This window comes from Schistocerca piceifrons, chromosome 2, assembly GCF_021461385.2.
Source record: "Schistocerca piceifrons isolate TAMUIC-IGC-003096 chromosome 2, iqSchPice1.1, whole genome shotgun sequence".
NCBI lineage: Eukaryota > Metazoa > Arthropoda > Insecta > Orthoptera > Acrididae > Schistocerca > Schistocerca piceifrons.
In genome coordinates, this window is record NC_060139.1 from 563,828,597 (window position 1) to 563,852,938 (window position 24,342).

The window sequence follows — 24,342 nt, forward strand, 5'->3', positions numbered from 1 at the left end:
TTGTAGTCTTTAATTGGGCAGGTAGGTGAGAAAATTTAAAAATGGAAAGGGACAGGTTAAAGTTATAGTGGGAATTAATTAAATCTGGTGGTAGGAAGAACAGAACTTTTTGGTGTGGTGAATATAGTGTTATAAATACAAAGTCAAACATGGGTAACACAGGAGTTGGTTTAATAATGGATCAGAAAATAGGAATCCACATAACCTACAATGAACAGCACAGAGAATGCAGCCAAGATAGACACAAAAGCCAAACCCACCACAGTAGTACAACTTTATCGTGGGTCATGGGCCAACAACAACATATAACTGAAGGAGTGAAGATGATTTGTTGTCAGGCACCTAAAGAAAATTAAAATTGTTACCTAGCTTTTGAATGTGTTTTTTTCAGAGAAAAAGAGGACAGGGAGGGAGGAGCACATTGTCCCAGTACTGCTACCTGGCTGCTCAGACAGGGTGGACAGTTTAGTTATGTTAGTCTATTAATTCTTTTGAAGAACATTGTCAGAAAGGTTAGCAGTCATTTTAGTTTTCTTTAGACCCGTAACACAATAAACAGTTTAGTACCTGTACCATATTGTTAGGTGACCACAACAGATGTATGTCCCACACCCTGTAAAAAGTAAGTTTTGCCTGACACCATGTCTCAGGGTCAGTAAAAATATGAAGGTTGTTAAAAAATCTCTAATATAGCAGTAAGGTAGACCATTTCACAACCAATATTTGGTTTTGGTACTCAACTATTTTCTAAAAATAGCCATGCCTATTCTGAAATAATGCTTAGATTTGTATATTAAATACACGACACTGATCTCCTGATTACAATATTCAAGAACAATATGAGAGCTAAGTTACGTAGTGAGCATCCTTGCATTATTGTAGTTTATGAATAATATATGTACATAGTATGCACCGAAATACTCGGAAGCTTAGTTATTACCTAACATACCTTTTCTGAAGTTTCAATTTTTCTGATGGAAAGTGTGTGAAATATGTAGCATGAACATAAATATTACAGTAAGTTATGTTGCAGATCAGTCTGTTACCATAACCTTTTATTTGTGATTCACATTCACTTGCTTCACCAACTTTCAACCATATTATTACTTTCCAACATACACTTTGTGCTGCACTATAGATCAGTCTGTCACCACAACGATTTCAAGGGGATCAGGATACCAAATTTTTCACCTTTGACAGACAGACAGAGAGAGAGAGAGAGAGAGAGAGAGAGAGAGAGAGAGAGAGAGAGAGAGAGAGAGAGAGAGAGACTGATGTCACAGGTAAAACACAACGCTCTTGTAAATTGCTTTTCAATATCTAAATAATTTCCACAAGTAACGAATTATTCTAACTAATATCTGCATACTCTAGGCAGACATTACTCCAAACTTGGGCAGCACCATACACATTCCTGCACTGTAAGTAATGAAAAAACATTGCATCCTGTACGTGCTAAAAACATAACAGTAACTAACAGGTCAAATATTTCATCAACATAATGCATGCTACTAACAGAAACTGTTAACAAAATTTTGGTGACCCCCACCCCAACCACAAACTTCCATTTTAATGTACACAATATCCTCAAATTGGTTAAATTTTACTTACAGCAGAGGCAGTGTTGTGTGCTATATTGGGAAATACGGAAGCGCCCGATCCCACCCGTCTGCTTTGACCCATGACGTCACAAATATGGCGGAAACAAAAAAAAAAAACAACACACACACACTTTCCACTAGAAGCCTAATGACACTAACGGGACAAGCGCGGGAAATGGGGTGTTTTGGGTGGGGGGCAAACTAAATATAAACAAATTTAGACGCCTTGCGTAGCTACAACGTGTAAGTGAAGACAGCCATGCATGAATACCCACCCACCCCCCCAGGGGTCGTAACCCCTCCAACCCATAGAAGATAAAGATGCTTCAGTAGCTGATTAGTGTTTTTGTCTATTTAAAAAAAAAATCTCACGGGATAGAATGAACAGATCAGAAAGATAAATATAATAAACTAAAACAGAAATTCGAGGAAACATAATTAAAATAAGTAATAAGTTTTTAAATTAAAAAAAAAAAAAATCTCACGAGATAGAACGAACAGATCAGAAAAGTAAATAAAATAAGATAAAACAGAACTGGAGACAGCCACACTCAAACCAAACTCCGTGCCGTCATGACGTCACACACGACAACACCCTTACGTCACGGGTCAAAGCCGACGCGTGGGATCGGACGCTTCTGTCGACCCCTATATTGGCAACGACAGCCGAGTGCTTCGAATTATGTGATGTTCGTATTAACACAAGTGTTTTGTTACGAAATGTTCACTTTATGAGAGTAATTAACAGAGCACACAGGGGTATAAACAACATCCTGTTAACTACAGAGCAGGAACAGCATTAGTTATTAACTTCCTGGCTGCTCATTGCCAAAATCAGCACACTGCTGCCACTTCTGTAAATAACCTTTCCCCTATCATATTTTTCTATCAAACCCATGTTGCCGACTCATTCTGAAAATGGAAAATTGTGAACAAATCACAAAGGAGTGTTTACATATCATAATCATAAGCATTAAACATAGCACAAATGGTGAACATAAGCCTCAAACTACACAACATATCACTCTACTCTAAACAGTTGATGGATGAGCAAGGAGGAGAACCATTAATAAATTAACTTAAAATCGGGACTGTCAACACTTCTATTCCATATATCAGAGAACCAACTAGCATATTCACATAAATAATGTAAACATAATATGCCAATGAACCACTGATAATAATAGTTGTTCACATTAATTCAAACAGCAGGAATATGTATAGCAATTCAGTCTAGTCACTGACAACTGCTGCACAACCTTTTCTCAATGTTTATCAAATACAACATACTACAATGACAACTATTTCATGGCAAAATTAAACTTTTACTCAGTGGTGCTGATTAACATTGCAGTTTACACAGCAGTAAACACACAGGCTGTAGAATCATTTACTTACCATCCTATAGAAGCTGCATAATGTATGAACAATTTTAAGGATAAAAAGCAGTAGATGACAAGATGTCACATATCTGAGGAGAGTATGTTTCTAAGTAAACAATTTGTAACAAATAGCATAACCCACATTTCTCAAAGTTGCGTTTCTCTTACAAGCTCTGCACTGTTCAGCACACACATTTACTAGAGGGTTTGCTTCACACTACTAACATTATGACTGTAGGGCTTTAGATGAAAGTAACAAAAACTTTTTCGTGAATTAAATACTTTAATGGGAACACATTGGCACACTTCGTATACCTCAAAATTAATAAATCAGAATTCTTGCAATCATAACAACAGAGCGCACAAAATGAGGAAAGTTCATTTGTTGTGCCTTTTTAGGAGATTTGTCCAGGCAGGCGCCAATAACAACACTTATCACTGTAATTTACAAACAGAGCAGTGCACATTATCAGCCAAGGAGAAAATCCTTCAGCTTGAAGGATTGTAAAACACATTTATGCCAAAAACAATAACGAAGTATTATATTCACATTGTTAGTTCCATAATTGCATTCACAATATCATTGTTGTTGTTTTTAAGGGCTCTGATGGCCCTGCCACGGCTAACATTAGCTTGTGACATGACCAATTCTACATCTTTCTCTTCGACACCAGTCTCATCAGTATCTTCTTCCTCCGATTCTTCCTGTATGGGAGAGACAACTGCAGTTCCTCCAACAGCTGCAGCAGCACCCGACACGTCTGCTGCCTTAAACTTTTCCGCAGCTGCCATTTGTGCTTGCTGACTCAAATCTTCGATCCTTGCTTCGCCAAACACAATGTATGTATCGGATGCCGGATTCTTGAAAACATCAGGTTTACTTATTACAAAGAGAATATTCTTTGATTTTCTAATGGTAACTCTACTAACTCCCTGAACCGGCTTCAAGCCAAGCTTCGACATTATCTTGCGCGCCTTCTTCTCAGCACGACTTTGCTTTTCTTTGCTGATGGCGTCCACAGGTATACCAGACGCTGCACTCGGAAAAGCATTGCTAGCTGTACTCTCACCAGTTTCTTCAAGCTCAGGGATTGTATCGTCCGAGTCGGATTCGGTTCCCGAACCGGCTGCAGCTGCTTCCGTCCGCGCCTCTGTTGTTGAGGACGATGCCTTTTCAAGCTCTGTTAACTCTGGCATGCTGAATTTTCAAATGTGTTCCTACTGTAACGCGAACGCCGCAACTAAAACAAGGAAAACGTAAAATTTTACTATAGTGGGAAAGATGCACGTGATTTGTATGATGGTCGTGTTAATATTATATAATTACGATCACGAGAAATTCAATACTTACTTTCAATGAGCGAATAAGTCGCAGTACTAGTCAATATACGTAATATTCCCGTGAAACCGGCCAGAGAAACTGAACTAACAGCACCACGCGAAGCAACACCGTGCCCAAATCAATATGGCGTTGAGAACAAAAGAACGACGGGAGTATGACGTTCTCGTGGCTGCCACCAGATGGCAGCCTATGATAGAGAACAAAATAAGGACGGAGTGCGGCAAAGTGCGCGCGCACGTGGTGGCTTGCGCTTAATTCAAATACCGCACATGAGCAATGGCATACAGATAATGCGTCCAGTGACAGTGAGCGAGTATAAGCATGGCCTACGTCCTACGATATGCTGAAGTCTCCTGTAGTTAAAGAAATCACCTTTACTGAAGCTTACCTGTGAGTTTAGCAATCGAGAAAAAACAAAAACTGACTTGAATGTAGCTTGACGAGATATTGTACTTATTTCCCTATACCGACACTCTTTAAAGTTTTGGTACTATGTGATAACAGTTTTCACTTTGATTTATCTGATGAACATTATCATTTCTTTTGAAAATTAGCACCAGTAGAGTTTACTTAGGGCCTGTATTGTTTACTAACGCCGAAAGGAACAGCGTGTCACAGTGCAAACTGGATGAGACTTTGGTCTGATTATACTGTGATGTATCACATTAATTTATAGTCCACATATGCTATTAATTAGTGACAAGTAACACTACGGAAAAAATATGATAATGTTTTTCCTCTGTTGATCATTTCTCCGTTTTTTCAAGTTCGCGCCGTAGTGAACGCGTTTATGAAGTTTCCTTCAAAATCTTTCTAGCTATATATTAATTTCATCGGTGCTTACACATAAACATTATAACACTACATAGCAGATTCTTAGAATGGCTATTCACGGGCTCAAAGGAACTCAATGTTTTTTTATTCCTTAAGAAACGGGGTATTGCAGCATTTTCAAAACATAAAAATAAAGAAAAAAAATCAGTGTTCGATTCTATGTTGCCGAAACAGAGTATGATGATAGTACAAATGCAGCTAAAAGGACAATTTAAACATAACTGTTTACCGATCGCCATTATCCATTAATTCATAAATAGCTTCTGTTTTGTTCCTCGAGTCAGTTGAAAGATTATTATCTTTTATCCATATTTTCCTCTGCTGCATCGCAACTACTGGTCTTCCTTTCATTTGCCATTTCACAAGAAAGATCATTATTCGATGTCCCGGCGACATGGAAGTCGATAGGAACGAACAAAAATTTCATACTGGACAAAGACGGAGAGAACTCGGCGGTATCTTTCAGAAAGGAAACATACATATATTCACTGATGATCACCATTTTCAGCAAAGTTAACTAATGCTTCAAATGAATATTTGGATAGAGACGCCGAGAACCAGGTGCCATTTGTTGGAGATTGATATCCAGTACAGATAACAGGTTATTACCAATTCGTAATGAATCACAGAGTTGCTAAATCAGGGACAGAGAGGAAAACTAACATTTAATAATTACCAAGAACCTGCTAGAGGGATAAAACGGATATGAAACGGTTCTGTCAATATTTTTTCCCAATAGAAATGTGGGACGAAATTCTAAAGAATAGAAACAAAAAGGAAGATGCTGGCCTAGCGAGAAGGGAAAATGCAAGATGTTACCATGACAAACCATAAACGTTTGTTGGGATACTGATCTAACCTACCGTAAAAAAGAATTCTCATATTACTATAAGGAAACTTTTTTTGTCTGGTGAAATGATTTCTTACTATCAATCTTGCTTCTCGGCAAAAATATTAGAAGAAATGCGCAGTATGACGAGGTCTAGAACACCACTTGAAAGGGACAGATTAGCACATGTCAGTAATACATGGAGATTGTTTACCTATAGCTATAAAACTGCCCTTGATCCGAGTGCAAATCTTTACTGCAGACTAACAACGCGTTTCTTTTAGAGGAAAGTGTAGTATGACGTACAGTACTCGTAAAAAACCTAACAAGTCTTTTGGCTTACAGATGTGAAACAGTAGTTATGCCGTGGATGACATCATATACACTGGAAAGAAGAAAGGATAGTAACCACTGAAGGAACTTGGCAAAAAATTCTGGTAGAAATACAATGTTAGATAATTACTTTACTAGTGTACTTTTGGCCGAGGAACTGCGTATTACAAGAAAAGCTAGCGACAGTTGAGGTAATAAAGAAAACTTTTTTCCTCCATTCCAGTCAGAAATCAATCCCTGCTGTTTGTCGGCTTAATTAATGTTCACCTTGTATAAAAACTGTCCCGTTTTTGTTGCAGCTGCGGTCGAGCATTTTCATGAAGAAGGGTAATGCTTGATGACAACACTCCTCTTCGCATGTTCTGAAGTGCCTTTCGTAGACGATTTTCTCGAATCGCCTGATCCACTCGCCGAACAAGATCGTCGGTTGACATTCCCTTCCTTCCCTGACCGCCTGCATCATGAACGTCCTAATTCAAAGTTCCTGCACCATTGCCGCACTTAGCTGTCAAGCATGACAGTTAACATTATGTGCATTGCATGAAATCAGGGGGAAACCCTCAGCGTATATAAACTGAATGACAGCATGCATTTCACATTTGGCGGGAGACTATTTATTGCTCTAGGCATCTTCACGTTCTCGCGGTACGTTCAGAACTTTTAAGTTCGACGTGAGGCGATGGGAGGGTATACTAGAGACACACATCTGCGAAACGGTTCGCCGGATTCTCACTGTGGTTTTAACTGCGCAACCAATCGGACGTTGAAAAAAAAAGTTTTCTTTCTTTTAAATCAATTTTGCTCCACTCACTACACTTCATTCTGAAGACGTGCACAACCAGTTCCGGGCATCCAACTCCGTTCTTGATAAGCATTGCACCTACTTTAAGATCTCTTTCCAGCGCAGGGACTAAAAGTCAAGCATAATCAAGAACTGAGTGCATACTACGTGAATAGGATGTTGGAATGGTTATACAGAACGAAGCGAAATTCGGTTACGGGATATGTGGATACACAATAACGTCCAAAACATGTATTTAGCGTAGTTCTGAAAACGACGATACACTTTTTTTACAGTAATATAATAAAACCAAAAAACCTCTTTCGCAACAACAAATAGCGGATATGGTTACATCTCTTTTATAGCCGCCACACATACTTGGTAGCTACATCACATGTTCTCACTGACGTGGTTTAAGAGCTTTCTGGCCAGTCCCCCCATAACGGCTCGATGCAGATGGAGAATATTTTTCGTAAATAGAATACTTGAGGTAACTGCACCTCGGAAAAATGAAACATACGATTACAGTACGTAATCTACGTACCTATGGATGTGAACAGTATTCCCCTGGCCACCAACAAAGATGTGAGATTCTGTGCGCTCACTTAACGCATTCCTTCCCTGCACTATGCCCTCACCAACACCGTGTCTTTCCAAGATGTTGCGTTAATTGTATCGACTACCATTTTCTCTCCAGATGAAAGTGCTTCGAGAATGATTCTGCAAACTGAAGCCATAATTCTATGTGAACAGCACGCCCCTCTATTCATTCGTGGTTCAATCTTGATGTTGGTGACCAATGAAGAGACTTACCCCTGAACTTTTGTCAGCGGAAATCACACAGTTGAACGTCTGACGTACAAGCCAACTCTCCTGAGACAGAGGAATACTGAAACTCCAGAAACATCTGTAAGCTTTTAAAACAGTTGTCTTGCCGTGGTATTGGTTTTTATGATAAAGTTAAAATCAGGTATTGGCACTGCTGTGGAGCAGCTACTCTTGGATGACCTTCTGCTGGTGTACGTGGAAAAATTTCCTCTCGGAACTGTCGACTAAACATAGAAATCGCAGTTTATGGTACATCAAGGTTGCTGAGCTGTGGTCATTATCTTACTTAATGTTAGGCGTCCAAGAATTCTGTCTTCAACAAGAGACTACACTGTACTACAAATAAAGAATAAACACATTTTGGATTCAGTGCATTGATTTCGTGAACTATATTTCTTCTTGAAGCTGGCAGTCTTACTTTAACTTAGCTGCCGATGGCGCAATAATGATGTTTGAGCGTAAATTTTGCGGCTTCAATTTTTCGTTTCCCTCAGTATATTTTGATTCCAATGTTCGTTATTGGTTTGCAGTAACGTAAGTTTCACCCAAACGACTTCAACCGTCGAATACATTATGGGAGTGACAGTGATCAATCAGTAAATATTTGACTTCAACCTTACTCACAATTTCGGCTAGAGACAGAGAGCGTCGAGCAGTGCGGAGGGTGGCTGTATAAAAATCCCCGAAATCAGCGAAGGGGAGTCACTCGTAAGTTCCAAACTGCCAACTGTGCAGTGCCTACGGCGAAGTACGGGGGAGGCAGTGCTAAGGTGTGTGTGTGAGGGGAGGTTGTTTTTCGTTGCCTCCTTATTGCACTTAAGAAAATGTTAAAGACACAAGGATATACACATTTTACAGCATTGCGTACTGCGTACAGTGCACAAACAGTTCGGAGACTAGAATTGCTTGTATCAGCATGACAATGCCGCATGTCACAAAGCAGTACCTGTGAGGCAGTGGTTTAAGGACAACAACATTCATACCTAGAGACACGATCTGAACAAAGTCGAAAACCTTTGTGACAAATGGGTTGCCATTACTCCACAGACATTCATATACCTCACTGAAAGTCCCCAGCAGACTTTAAGCCGTCCTATCAATGTCCACTAATACGCTGAAGAGTCAAACAAAACTGGTACACCTGCCTAATATTGTGCAGGGCCCCCGCGAGCACGGAGAAGTGCCGCAAAATGACATGTCTGAAGTAGTGCTGGAGGGACGGAGGGACATGACAGCATGAATCCTGCAGGGCTGTCCACAAATCCGTAAGAGTACAAGGGGTGGAGATCTCTTGCGAATTGCACGTTGCAAGGCATCGCAGATATGCTCAGTAATGTTCATATGTGGGAAGTTTGGTGGCCAGCGGAAGTATTTAAACTCAGATGAGTGTTCCTGGAGCCACTCTGTTGCAACTCTGGACGTATGGGGTGTCACCTTGTCCTGCTAGAGCTGCCCAAGTCCGTCGGAATCCACAATGGACTGAATGGATGCAGTTGATCAGACAGGATGCTTACGTGCGTATTACCTGTCAGTGTCGTATCTAGACGTATCAGGAGTCCCATATCACTCAAACTGCACACGCCCCACGCCATTGCAGAGCTTCCACGAGCTTGAACAGTCCCCTGCTGACAGGCACAACCCATGGATTCGTGAGGTTGTCTCCAAACCCGTACACGTCCATCCGCTCGATACAATTTGAAACGAGACTTGTCCGACCAGGCAACAAGTTTCTAGTCATCAAGAGTCCAATGTCGGTGTTGACAGGCCCAGGCGAGGCGTAAAGCTTTGTGTCGTGCAGTGTTCAAGGGCACACGAGTGGGCCTTCGGCTCCGAAAGCCCATATCGATTATGTTTCGTTGAACGGTTCGCACGCTGTCACTTGTTGATGGCCCAACATTGAAATCTGCAGCAACATGCGGAAGGCTTGCGCTTGTGTCACGTTGAACGATTCTCTTCAGTCATCGTTGGTATCGTTCGTGCAGGATCTTTTTCCGGTCACAGCGATGTGGAGATTTGTTGTTTTACCGGATTCCTGACATCACGGTAAACTCGTGAAATGATCATACGGGAAAATCCCCACTTCATTGCTACCTCGGAGATGCTGTATCCCATCACTCGTGCGCCGACTATAATACCACGATCAAACTCTCTTAAATCTTGATAACCTTCCATTGTAGCAGCAGTAACCGATCTAACAACTGCGCCAGACACTTGCTGTCTTATATAGGCGTTGCCGACGGCAGTGCCGTATTGTGCCTCTTTACACATCTCTGTATTTGAATACGCCTACCTGTTTCTTTGGCGCTTCAATGTAGGTGTCCGGATACTTTTGATGGGATAGTGCAGTGTAGGATTCTTAATCGAACAAATGCCAATGGCTTAGAGTGATAATGCTACTGGTAATATTAATGCTTTTACACGAGTGAGTGAGAGTCATTTATTATCTCCTTCACTCACTGCGATAATTCTTTGCCCAAAGAACCCGTGAGTCAAAAGACGTTCCTTTGGACTATTTTCTGTTATTGCTGTGAGTTTTTTAAAACCATAGCACACTTATTCGTGTATTCCTCAGGAAAATTTGTTTTTGACTGTGTTCGTATCTAAGAGTGATGCCAGTTCTGATTCAGCTGCGCCTGTCACAAAAACTTCCGCATGGCGCCAGTGGCTACACTGACGCAGCGCGGAGCACGCGATTGCAAAAAGTTATTACGTGTATTTTGTAAGGTCAACGCTTGCTGACGTAGTGTAGGCACGTTAACAGGCGCGGGATCTAAACAGATTAGCGTCGCCCTGAGGTCAGCCGTGGGTGTCAGCCCGCGAGTCTGCACGGCCGCTCCCCAGCGTCTGCCGGCTGACGGGTGGCGGCCCGCCTCCACGTCCCGTGTGTACCGGCCGTCGCGCGCTCTTCCCGCACCGTCCGTGATAGACGGTTAAATCTGCAATTGTTTTATCACGTATTAATAGTTTTTGGGGCTACTTCGATTAAATTCATTTCTGCAGATCGATACATAACATTTATTCGTGTGTGTAGCAAGTTGCATTTGTGCTTTTATTGGCCACAGAAGAATAGTTTGACCAGTATCTGTTTTAAACCGAAACTGCCCTCTTCCTTTCATTATCACGGCCGGACTTTTTTTAAACTGTTGCCAGGTCAGAAGATATTGTGCAAAGCACAAACTGCACTGAGTTAATGTTTAAATGTTCTAATTCATTGGAATATTTTATGCAGTCGGCGTTCGACAGTTTTCCTGAATGTTAGAAACTGTCTTGTGTAATCCAGTTTTATTATTGACTGAGATTTCAGACCATCCACGGGTCTCCTGTATCAACGGAGAACAAACTATATGTAAAACGTATACAGTAACTACAGCTAGTAACCCATAGAAAGAGTATTCATACATACATTATATAGGAATTATGGAGAGAGTGTCACATAATTATATAAAGAATAAACTTTAGTCAGGTTTGGTGCTCAATGCAAAATGAAGGCATTCACAGCAGATCCAGCTCTTAGACTACTACTTCCTATGTGGCTGGTTGCATCTGTGTACAGTACGCTCTTTGTAATTGTACCGTATTTATACTTTTAATGTAATTTGACTATTTTGATAGAACGTTGACTGTGGGATAAAAAGTTGTAAGTAGCATGGCTTTACTGCAATTTAAGTTGCGACTAATAGAAATACAGGGTGTATCAAACAGAATGATCCAAGTTAAAAAAAATCATAACTATTATGTTATTTGAGATATGTGCATGAACAATGTACTGCTGGAAAGAGCAAGCTCTCAAGTTTTAAACGGTTCCCGCTAGGTAGCAGCAGTGTGCTGTGTTTTGTGCAGTTTCACGGGAAACAGAATATGGTTCATTTTTCTTTGCCGGCTGGCCGAAGTGGCCGTGCAGTTAAAGGCGCTGCAGTCTGGAACCGCAAGACAGCTACGGTCGCAGGTTCGAATCCTGCCTCGGGCATGGATATTTGTGATGTCCTTTGGTTAGTTAGGTTTAACTAGTTCTAAGTTCTAGGGGACTAATGACCTCAGCAGTTGAGTCCCATAGTGCTCAGAGCCATTTGAACCCTTTTTTTTCTTTGCCGAGAACACTGTTACAAGAAGCACATATCTCAATATGCTTGAGAACTTTCTTTCCCCACAGTTGGAGACTGATTCGAACGACTTCACTTGCGAACAGGATGGGCCGCCGCCACACTGGTATCTGGAAGTGCGAGAATTTTTAAATCAAATGGTTACTGAACGATGGATAGGCCCTCATCTGTCCTATCCTCTGTTATGCCAGCATTGCCTGGATCTCCGCACCCACCCGCTTTTACAAGGCCCTCCAAATCCCCGAACGCCATGTGCTCCGCCATGCCTTCCGTATCCGCCTTCCTTCCCCCACACGGCTCCTGAATGAACTCATCCCCTTCCCCCACCTCCTCCTGTTCCTCCAACATCTCCGCATCCTTTACACTGTCCGCAGGCTTGGTCCCCCCCCCACCCTCTGGTTTCCTCCTTCGTCTCCACCCCCCGCCCGTTGCCGTGCCTCTATCGCTGTATCCTTCATCCCTCCCTCTCTCCACCTCCACACCCTCCATCTCCTTCATCAGGGCAATTTCCAGCGCCTCCCCCTCCCGGATGATCGCCGTGACATCTACCCTTCCTTCCAACTATAACCTGGCCTTGTTCCCCCCTCCCCAGAGCCCCCTTTTTCCTCTCTCCTCCTTCTCCCAGAGCGGATTTTCCTCCTCCCCCCCCCTGAGACCCTGCACCCCATCCTTGCCTCTTTCCTGCCCACATCCCTCCCTACCTGGTCCTCTTCAGCGCGCCCCCCGCCCATCTCCCCCCCTCTCTTCCCCTCCCTCCCTCCCTTTCTCCGGTCTCCGCCGGCCGCGGTGGTCTAGCGGTTCTAGGCGCTCAGTCCGGAACCGCGCGACTGCTACGGTCGCAGGTTCGAATCCTGCCTCGGGCATGGATGTGTGTGATGTCCTTAGGTTTGTTAGGTTTAAGTATTTCTCAGTTCTAGGGGACTGATGACCACAGATGTTCAGTCCCATAGTGCTCAGAATCATTTGTACCATTTTTTCTCCGGTCTCCCTGATCTCCTTGCGCCTGGCAGATCCTCCGTTTTGATCGTCGTCAATGTGCCACGTCAGTGTTGTGTTTAGTGCTGTTTTTCCTGTGCGTCAAGAGGTGTGATTTTAATTGTGTGCTGCCTTGAGTTTCACTGTCAGTGTTTGTTATGTGCTACGTCATCTGTCGATACTTTTATGCTCCGGTCATACTGTGCCTTGTGTTCTTTTAATTGTCCCAGTGTATGGTTTTTTGTGTGTGCTACTTTTTTACGGTTTTTATCTCCATTTTACAGTCGCCCCTTTTTTTGTCTATTGCCTTCCATGATGTTCTCCCTTTTTTACATCTATGTTCACCATATTTTCTCCTTCGTATATTTTTAAATGTCTTCTATTGTTTGTTCTATGTCTTTCGGCTGAAAAGCAGTGCATATGCTGCTGCCAGCCCGCCCCTATGGGGAACTGAAATACAATAGAGAGAAAAAAAAGGATCGGTTACACTGGACCAAATGATTCAGCCTTACATTACTGACCTCCACGGTCAACGGACCTGACTGTATGTGATTATTTCTGGTGGGGGCTTATAAAAGATTCTGTTTATGTGACTCGTTACCAACAATGAATGAACTGAGATACCACATAACAGCAGCTGTGGAAGGTGCAATTCAAGACATGCTTGCTGCAGTGTGGGAACAATTTGAATACCGATTGACAGATTCCGTGCGTCTCGAGGGTGGCATATTGAACACCTATGAAAATGTACGAAAAAAAAGTTTTGAGTTTCTGGTTCATCAAAATACAAAATTCATTATACATGTTTATTAGTTTCAGAAATATAGACGCGCCAAATCGGACGATTCTTTTTGACGTACCCTATATATAGATAACTGATTGTACCCTCATTCTCTCATTTATAGTGAAATTTTCCAACTGCGTGTACGCTAGCTGATCAAAAGTAACCGGACACATGTTAGTGGACAGTAATGTGGGATGCGTTATACTGCTGGGGATCCTTAACGAGCTGTCTGAATGCCTGGAGGAATAGTAGCCCTTTCTTTCACATGAGTCTATACCAGAAAAGTGAATTATGCTGGACCTGGAGGGAATGGAGCGAACTCGACGCTCCAACTCGCCCCAATGGTGATCCGTTGGGTTCAGGTCGGGACTTTGGCCAAGTCAGTCAATTTCAGGGATGTCATCGTCCACAAACTATTGGCTCTCAGATACTAGTTCTTGAGAAGGTGTGTTGTCATACTGATACAAACATCGTCTCCTTGCTGTTCCTCTACCGTACGCAGTACACAGTCATGTAAATGTGTTCATATGCCTCCACATTTACCATTTTCTTAAGCGCAATTAAGGAACCACTAAACAACCACGAAAGACGCCTCAACACCGCAACAGCACCTCCCCCGTACTCCGCTGTTGACACTGCAAATGGTGATCCATCACTCCACATCCAGTCATCCAGTGTCCAGTGGCGTCGCTGTTTCCGCCACCTAAAGCGTCGCTCAGCACTGACTGCAGAAATGTGTGGCATATGAAGAGCTGCTCGACCGTTCTACACCATTATTTTTAACTCCCGATACAGAGTCATTGTCCCAGGTGCACGCTGATAGCGCTTTGGGACTCACGAGTGATTCCTTCCACTCATTACGTCCGATTTTTTACAAGCTTCCTCCGCAATGAGAAGATCCAAAGAAGAGCGGCGCGTTTCGTCACAGGGTTATTTGGTAAGCGTGACAGCGTTACGGAGATGTTTTGCAAACTCAAGTGGCAGACTCTGCTAGAGAGGCGCTCTGTACTGCGGTGTAACTTGCTGTCCAGGTTTCGAGAGGGTGCGTTTCTGGATGAGGTATCGAAAATATTGCTTCCCCCTACTTACACCTCCCGAGGAGATCACGAATGTAAAATTAGAGAGATCCGAGAGCGCACGGAGACTTTCCGGCAGTCGTTCTTCCAGCGAACCATACGCGACTGGAACAGGAAAGGGAGGTAATTACAGTGGCACGTTGGGTGGCTTGCGGAGTATAAATGTAGATGTAGATGTAGATGTAGAATGCTCGACGTGAGGTCTTGGTTTAGTCGTGGTGTGGTCCTTCGCGTTTCCACTTCACAGTTACATCACCAACAGCCGACGTGGGCAGCTTTAGAAGAGCTGAAATATCCCCTATGGATCTGTTAATCGGGTGACATCCAGTGACTGCTTAACGTTCGAGGTCATGGAGCTCCCCCTGGTTGTAATTAGACAGTAAGTGAATTTCCAAGTTCAACTGTTTGGAATACCTTTGAGACTATAATTTAATATATTTTGGTCATGGCAACAAAAGACTCGTTCTCGGGGTTGTACCAGGCACTTTAATTTTATTTTCATTGCAAGATGCAGGACATAATACGTTAAACTACAGTAGAACATTTAAAATTGAGTAGCTATTTCAATTGTGGAGTACATAAATGAATACGTTGTCTAACTATACTCTTCATATATTTGTGTAACAGTCTGTGAATAATGTTCGTATAATGTATGTATGAATAATCTTTTTATGAGCACTATCTTTAATAACTGTATACACTTTATTCATACTTTGTTCTCCTTTGATACAGCTAACCCGTGAGTTGTCTGAAGTTGACAAAGACCGATAGTTAAATATAAAAGAACTAGTACAACTGTGTACACTGAAGAGCCAAAGAAACTGGTACACCTGCCTAATATCGTATAGGCCCTCCGAGAGCACGCAGAAGTACCGCAACACAACGTGGAATGGACTCGACTAATATCTGAAGTAGTGCCGGAGGGAACTGACACCATGACTCTTGCAGAGATGTCCATAAATCCCTAAGAGTATGAAGGGGTTCAGATCTCTTCTGAACAGCACGTTGCAAGGCATCCCAGATACGCTCAATAATGTTCATGTCTGGGGAGTTTGGTGGCCAGAGGAAGTGTTTAAACTCATAAGAGTGTTATGGAGCCACTCTGTAGCAATTCTGAACGTCTGGGGTGTCGCATTGTCCTGCTGGAACTGCCCAAGTCCGTCGGAATCCACAAGGGACATTAATGGATGCAGTTGATCAGACAGGATGCTTACGTGCGTGTCACCTGTCAGAGTCGTATCTAGACGTATCAGGAATCCCATATCGCTCCAACTGCACACGCCCCACACCATTGCAGAGCCTCCACCAGCTTGAACAGTCTCCTGCTGACATGCAGGGCCCATGGATTCGTGAAGTTGTCTCCATACCCACACACGTCCATCCGCTCGATACAATTTGAAACGAGACTCGTCAAACCAAGCAACAAGTTTCCAGTCATCAACAGTCCAATGTCGGGTTTTACAGGCCCAGGCGAGGCGTAAAGCTTTGTGTCGTGCAGTCATTAGGGTTACACGAGTGGGCCTTCGGCTCCGAAAGCCCGTATCGGTGATATTTGGCTGAATGCTTCGCACGATGACACTTGTTGATGGCCCAACACTGAAATCTGCAGCAATCTGCGGAAGGGTTGCACTTCTGTCCGTTGAACGATTCTCTTCAGTCGTCTTTGGTCCCGTTCTTGCAGGATCCTTTTCCGGCCGCAGCGATGTCGGAGATTGAAGTTTTACCGGATCCCTGATATTCACGGTACATTGCCGTACAGGAAAATCCCCACTTCACCGCTGTCTCGGAGATTCTGTGTCCCATCGCTCGTGCGCCGACTATAACACCACGTTCAAACGCACTTGAATCTTGATAACCTGCCATTGTAGCAGCAGTAACCGATCTAACAACTGCGCCAGTCACTTGTCTTATATAGGCGTTGCCGATCGCATCGCTGTATTCCGACTGTTTACATATCTCTGTATTTGAATACGCATACCATTATCAGTTACTTCGGAGCTTCAGAGTATCACACGATGCAGTTATGAAAAGGGCTTGAAATTACAAAGACAGCATTTACTATAAGTTGCTGTTTTACAGCAATAACCCGTCTCATCTCGCTATACGTTTACTGCTTTTATGATATCCATCTCTCGGAGCTGAAACTATTTGCTCAAGGAGTGTAATCACAATTGGAGCTTAATGCTACCTTCAGATTTTCACCAGGGAAAAAATCGAACGAAGAGAGCTGTTAATTTTATCAGCACGAGTATCAGGTGCACTTTAACGTGGCAAAGATCGAAAATCCCAGTTTATGGTACTCCTCCTGTTGCTCAACCACTGATCATTTACCTCCCTTTCCACATCTTATCTCTTCTGCTACCCTCTGGCACTCAGCCTGCAACTCCTCTGCATTATTTCATCTGTATGAATAAATTAAAATGATAACACAATCGTTACTTCATAAAATCCATAAAAGTACAAATTAAATACCGACGATTATAATTTGAGACAGCAAACTGTGAGCTGTCATTCGAGTGTTTTCTTTTTTCGGCTTGGGCAGCGCTGGCTGGTTATTTGTGGAATTTAGCCACCTGTAGAGCTCGGCTCTTTCCAGTAAAATCCCAGCGTCCCAAGTGCAGAGTACGACGCTCTTCATTCGAAGTATTTGGGAGGGTATTTCCATTGCAGCCATGGGGAAACTTCGAAAACCCTTAGTCGGATCTCGGTGGAGGGATGGAGGGTGGACGGAGGACTAATTCTAATTTAGATCTGAGACAATTGTCACCCAGTCACTAGTATTGTAGCCCTAGTGTGTGGGCTTATATCTGTTTGCAAGCGTCTCAAGAATTAAGTGGAAGTTTTCCGAGGGGCTGAAGAATCCACTTGTGACGCGTTGTAATACTTTGTACTCTAATACGTCGTGCCTTTGTAGTACGTGAAAAGCCGCCAACTTTCAGAATCGGTAGTTGCGAGAGCGGAAGTTTTTCACTGATGTAGATGACATGGTTTCGTGTCGGCCCGTTGGTTTTGCTTTCTTAAGCGATACATACTTGAGCCTATCATACTTAGTGACATGTGACGAATGTTGCTGAATAAACTGAAGGCACAATCGCCAATACAAGATTAATGTAGCGTACATGGAGACAAACAAACGGCTCGAAGAAATAATATTCATCGTGCAAGACAGGTGGACATAGTACTTCTTGACTTGCGAAAAGTGTCTGATTCAATACCACACAGACGCTTATTAACGAGAATACGATAATGTGAGGTATCAAACGACATTCGTAACTGGATTGAGACTTTCCTAGTAGGGAGAGCGCAGCATGTTATCTTCGTTGTTAAATCATCGACATATGTAGAAGTAATTTTGTCCTCGCCGCTGGGAAGCATGTTGGGTGCCTTGCTAATCATGTTTCATATTAATGACCTTGCTGACAATATTAACGGTAAGTTACCACTTTTCGAAAATGATGCACTTACATTAATGAAGTAATGTCTGAAGAAAACTGCACAACTATTTACTCAGACCTTGATGAGATTCGAAGTGACGAAAATTTTCGCAACTTGTTTTAAACGTTCGTAAATGTAAAATTGTGCACTTCACCAACCGAAAAAACTCACAAGGAACCCCTTGAGTTCGAGATCGCAAGTCCAGTCTTCAGTAAAGTTCATTTGGAAGTATTGTGTTATCAATCATGACAGGAAAAATAATTAGCTGTTAATGACTCACCATGTGCATCAGGAGGGCTACAGAAAACGAATGTCTTGAGGCTGCAGAGATAAACCGTCTATGGACTGTATGTATTACACTTCACAAAATGGACATCGTTGACATTCAAGAAATGTTCAAAACAAAGCATTAACTCGCACCATGAACAATGAATGAAAAATGTCGTGCCACAATGATACCAAAGATTTGCACCACGAAGATTGAAGGCGAACTCCTTCGAAGTTACAAACCGTGCATGACGTTCAGCTAGGTATCCACTCTTAAAGAATGAACGTAGAATCATATTTGTGTTACTGGGTGACGAGAACTGACGGAATGTGGTGGCATGCAACCGAATACGAAATTATCATGGAGCTTATCATGAACAGGGCTATCCTTTAAGGTGTAGCTGCTGACAGTGCGACAATATGTTTCATGAGCACGGAAAAAACAAAAGTCCAAATGCCGAATTTGTCCAGTCTTCCAGGTGGTATGAATTACAATGTCACATAATTTTCAGGAGGGATAGTTCGCTCTAAAGGAGTATGATTTTCATACGTAGACCAGGAATCAAGAAAAAGCAAGCTATTTTGACCAGCTATTGTCCAAAAGCAGTGCTCATACCATAATTGTAGTTCTCTTATGCTCATTTTCCCACTTTTGCTTGCTGTGACGTAAATATCCCCTGCTGCCCTTGCAAGATCACTCACACGAGAAAGAATCTAGGGAGCAGAGCACCTCCAACTTCTCGTAGCACAATAGATAACTTTCCAGCCAGTTTACCATCCAGATTAACACGATAAGCCATTTATGTTAGCTGATCTTCGTACAGCCCTCTTTGTACATCTGATTTCCACGGTTCCTTTCATATTCATTTCCTCTTCAGATTACGACTGGCTATAGTTGAAAACAAATTCCTTATTGAACAGTGGGGTAAGTTTGTTTATCTCATCTACAAATTTTCGGCCCGATTCCGCGTTTTGATGTGTACAGTCAAGTTGACGCTTTGACTGAAATTTAGTTCTCTTACGTCTTCCAATTCTGTAGAACTGTCTGAAGTTATGCAACCATCCAGTTCCTCCCTTGAAACCACTATAATCTACGTCACGCGCAGTTTGATGTGCATAACATAGTACGTCACTATCGAGAACATCCTGTAAAATGTATCGAGCATCCTTGAGACGCGCAAACACCAGTTTTTGTAACAAGTACACTTTGTGCCTCCTTGAATATCCGTAGTTTTTCTTATGCACTACACGGTCACATTACTGCGGGCTTGTTCTAAACCTTTTTTCTTTCTCTTTTTTTACTATTCTGTTGCTGATCTTCCATGCACGTAATCATGTTTAGCAGCCGCTCCTTGGAAAACGGTTGTCTTTTAATTCGTTTCACTGGAGACGGCATTTGTAGCTCCCTGTCCGACAAGGGTGATGAACTTCATGGCTCGGCACCTGTTTCAGTATCACTTTCACTTGTTAAGCAGGTATCGTCATCATTGTAATCCTCAACGTACACTGTCCGCACACTCGAGCGTATACGGCACCACACAGTCCACTGATTCATCTTATAGAAACGCTAATATTTCAAATGCCACTTCTTTATCACTCTGGGAAATTCGTTGTGTTCCTTCAGCAATTGTTGTCCGAAGCCTCGCGCCGTGTGCATCATTGGATACCTCCAGTCCCACCCCTGTTGCCATTAGTAGCTAGTATTGTGGTTGCATGGTACACAATATGAGGGGCGTAGAATGCCGTAAACATCTATGGCTTTCCGCGACCTCGCACTCAAGGGGTTGCTTGTTAATATTCTATGACTACAGTATCAATAATTCACAAATGGTTCAAATGGCTCTGAGCACTATGGGACTTAACAGCTATGGTCATCAGTCCCCTAGGACTTAGAACTATTTAAACCTAACTAACCTAAGGACATCACACAACACCCAGTCATCACGAGGCAGAGAAAATCCCTGACCCCGCCGGGAATCGAACCCGGGAACCCGGGCGCGGGAAGCGAGAACGCTACCGCACGACCACGAGCTGCGGACAATAATTCACAAATTGAGCTATTTAACTCATACAAATACTTGAGTGCAACAACTTGTAACATATGAAATGGAACGATCACATAAGCTCAATCGCAGATAAAGCAGATACCAGACTTTTATTCGTTGGTAGAATACAAGGGAAATGCAGTCTGTCTGCAAAGGAGATAACAAAACATTTGTGATATCCATCTTGCAACATTTTTCAGATTTGGGGACCGATACGAAACAGGGCTAACGGGGAATATTGAAAATGTACAAAGTAGGGCAGCACTAACAGTTGCAAATTTGTTTGACTCATGGGAGCGACATGGAACTGTTGAAAACTATTATCTGGCAGACGCTTGAAGATAGACGCAACCATCCCGCAAAAGCCTACGTAAAAAATTTCAAGAATCATCATTATGTGAGAAATCTACTAACGCACAGGACCCGGCAACAAAGAACTACCGTATTTGAAGGGACACCTGTGTGAGTTGCGGTGTGGTTATTTCTGTGGAGGAGGTGGTTCCTATGGGACCATACTGCTCACATCATCGGTTCCTAGGCTTACACATTACTTAATCTATCTTAAACTATCTTACGCTAAGGACAACACACACACCCATGCCCGAGGGAGGACTCGAACCTCCGACGGGGGGAACCGCGCAGCTGTGGAGGAGGTATCGATCGATAGCGGTGTACGTGCCATTTTCAGAAGTCGCAATGGCTTGGCTTGGTGGCCATCGTGCGTTGGTTGTAGAGGAGTATATCCGTAATGGTGGTTCTGTGATTACTACTCAGCGAGCATTTCGCATTCAGTTCAAACTTGGGCAACAAGATTCTGTTCCTTATACAAAAACTATTCGAGTTCGGGTATCAAAGTTTAAAGCATCAGGTTCTGCATTGCAAAATAATCTGCTGGCTGACCTCGGACTGTAACAACGCCGGAAATGTGACTCGTGTGAGAGCTTCCGTCCAGCAGTCTCAGAAGCGTTCGGCACTTGAACATGCACCTGCTCTGGGACTGTCTGATAAGACCAACACAGATATCTTCACATGCACCCCTAGAAAATGATGGTTAATCAACAATGAAATGTGAGAGATTCTGAAACTTGCAGAGCTGTGTGTAAGGAAATTATTCAGAACATTTCCCCATGCGCTATTTTGGTTTCTTCTGATGATACCCACTTCCACTTGTCTGATACGGTGAATAAGCAAAATTGCCGCTACTGAGCAGCAGAAAACATCTAGGAACTTCGCCAACGAACACTTCACAGCCACTGTATGACAGTCTGGTGCACTGTTGCTGAATCGGGTGTGTGGTATCCGTGTTTTCTCGAAGAAAAATTCAAATTCCTACTACGACATTTTAGAGACCTACAGGTATGTTAAACCATTTTGTTGGAGACCATGAAGAGGAAGAAGTCTGGTTCCAGCAATACCAAACACTGCTCACACTTTTTGGCGTTCTCCAGAAAATCTGAAGGAGCTGTTTCCAGAACATCTTATTTCTCTTCGCGAGGAGACATCACCTGGCCCCGAAGATCACCCGATTTATCACCGTGTGATTTTGCTTTTTTCGTAGGGGACACTTAATGCCTCACGTGTACAAACCTGCAAACTCGAAGGGGGCAAACAAACAGGGAGCGACTGCCATTCTACCGAAAATGACACGAAGAACTGTGGACAGCTTGCGGTAAAGGCTTAGTCAGTGCTTCAACAATGGAGGAAGCAATTTACTGGCCATAATTTTTAAAACCAACTAATGTAAAATAACGTAATAGTTCGCAAATAAAAGTGTTTCCTCTGTATCTCTGTTTTGAAATAAGGGAGGTCTTTTTGCCGGGCCCTGTACTACAAACCCCTACGAATCTCTTGTGTAGGGGCGCGATGACAGGATTAGACTAATTACAGCGCGTACGGGGGCATTTAAGCAATCATTCTTCGTGTGCTCCATACGAGAATGGGACGATATATGAGATGTCTTCTCACTTCTGTCACGCCCGTAACAGTAATTTTTGGATTACAGATAATGTTGCAAGTACCGAGATGTTTCGGTGACCGACGCAAGCTTTAGGGCACACGTCTTCCAACCCTAATTGCTACTTTCCACATTTCAGTTTGTTTCTGTTTAGTGTGACTCAACGAAGTACTGAGCACAGACATAACGTGGCGATTTAGTAGGCTGGACAATTCAGCAGTGTAAATGAAAAACGTTCTAAGTGCCATTTTATCACAAAACGCATTTTCGGTGCTACTGTGATCTGAGTACTCTTTAGCATGATCCTAGACTTGATCCAGGTGGAAAACTATGGAGAAAGTCTTCCAAACATGCGTTGATAGTTGCGTATGGTCTTCGTGCTAAGCTGTGCTCCTCTCTGGAGGTCTAAATTTTAAAAGATATGAGAAGTGGTTTTTGGTGATTACAGTTCTACTACTTAGAACGTAATGCTCTATTTGTACCATAGCAAAAGTAAAATGGAGTGCCTTCGTGTAAATGGCACTTGGAACAAGCGCTTTCTTCCTATTATTTTGTCTAAAAATGACAATTTTGAGATCGTGGCTATGTACAAAACACAAGCAGATTCTTGCAATAAATGAAACAGTAACAAGCCACTGTTACTAATGCTGCTTATTTACACAAACATCGCCATTAACGGTTTCGAACCGACACGTTCATCTTCAGGCGGCTGTTCACTTTTGTACACTCTATGACAAAGAAGAAAAAACTGTGCATCACTAAGGAATTGTCCGAATGGGACACTTAACGTCATCGTCCGTTAATTGTGAGTTAACTATTTTACTTGCAATTAATATGGAAGGAAATTTCGGGGTGACAATTATCTATTTTTATATTAAAATGAAAAGTAGTGGCGGCACCATTAAAAGAAACTGGGGCTTCTTTCATTAAATGCCTGAGTTAATTCTGAACTTTTACGGAAGTTAATGGGATTGTTTCTAGAAGTATCAACGGCTGACAGTTTTGGCTTGGAGAGCAAATGTGTGTGGAATTTGTTACTGGCCGTGAATTTAAATATGTTTCCTTGCGAAAATTAGTATTAAGTTGACTATCGGACTTCGTAATATTAAAACGATTGCAAGTTCTATCGTAATTCACAACAAATGACTAGGGCGCATGAAGGGCCCACGCAAACTATAATAACCAAAAGAAATGCTTCCGTATCTAAGAAAACACACAAAATTGTGAACCTGTAAAGCAAGGACAGGTTTGTAAATGAAACATAATTAAATTGTAACAGTATATTTTAAAGAAATAAAAGTCAACTGATACTATTCCTCACAGAAAACATTTGATGCCTCATATTTAAAACAAAAGATCCTTTACATGAAACGCGCGATATTCAAATACACATACTTGATATTCTGGTTTCTAATAACAGTTCCTGTTGAAAATAATTAAGCAACTATCCAAGAACGATCTCCTAGGAGCACTTCATCAAATCCGCAGAATTAATAGCGTAGCATGAGTCAAACTAACCAAGAGAGACACGTACGATGGCAAGAGAGTAAAGAGCCAAAAGGAAAGAACCAAAGAGCAGAGCAAAAAGAGAGCGGTGCCCTTGTTTCACTTCTATTTAGGCTAATTACACATCATGATCTTTGTATGATTATCGATATATTATTCAGAGGTGTCTGGAATAGTTACAATTTCAGAAAAGTTGGATGATTTATTAAAAGGAAAGAGCTTCCAAATTGACCATGTCAGTAACGCTTTCGTCCATCTCTGACCTTTATG

General features: G+C 42.4%; 2 protein-coding genes across 2 annotated transcripts in view; one reads left to right on the forward strand and one right to left on the reverse strand.

Moving 5' to 3' along the window:
* The window catches only part of LOC124777471 (phospholipid-transporting ATPase IF-like), a 442,189-nt gene that overhangs the window by 103,053 nt on the left and 314,794 nt on the right, over window positions 1-24,342 (forward strand). The window lies entirely within an intron of this gene.
* LOC124777473 (nascent polypeptide-associated complex subunit alpha-like) lies at window positions 3,247-4,487 on the reverse strand. The gene is made up of 2 exons (XM_047252900.1): window positions 4,335-4,487; window positions 3,247-4,224 (listed from the first exon to the last, which is right to left on the reverse strand). The coding sequence occupies exon 2, from the start codon at window positions 4,178-4,180 to the stop codon at window positions 3,530-3,532; it is 651 nt and encodes a 216-aa protein (XP_047108856.1). The 5' UTR covers window positions 4,181-4,224; window positions 4,335-4,487; the 3' UTR covers window positions 3,247-3,529.

Coding starts and splice junctions, on each gene's coding strand:
- LOC124777473 (XM_047252900.1), bottom strand. CDS start 4,180: ATGCCAGAGTTAACAGAGCTTGAAAAGGCATCGTCCTCAACAACAGAG.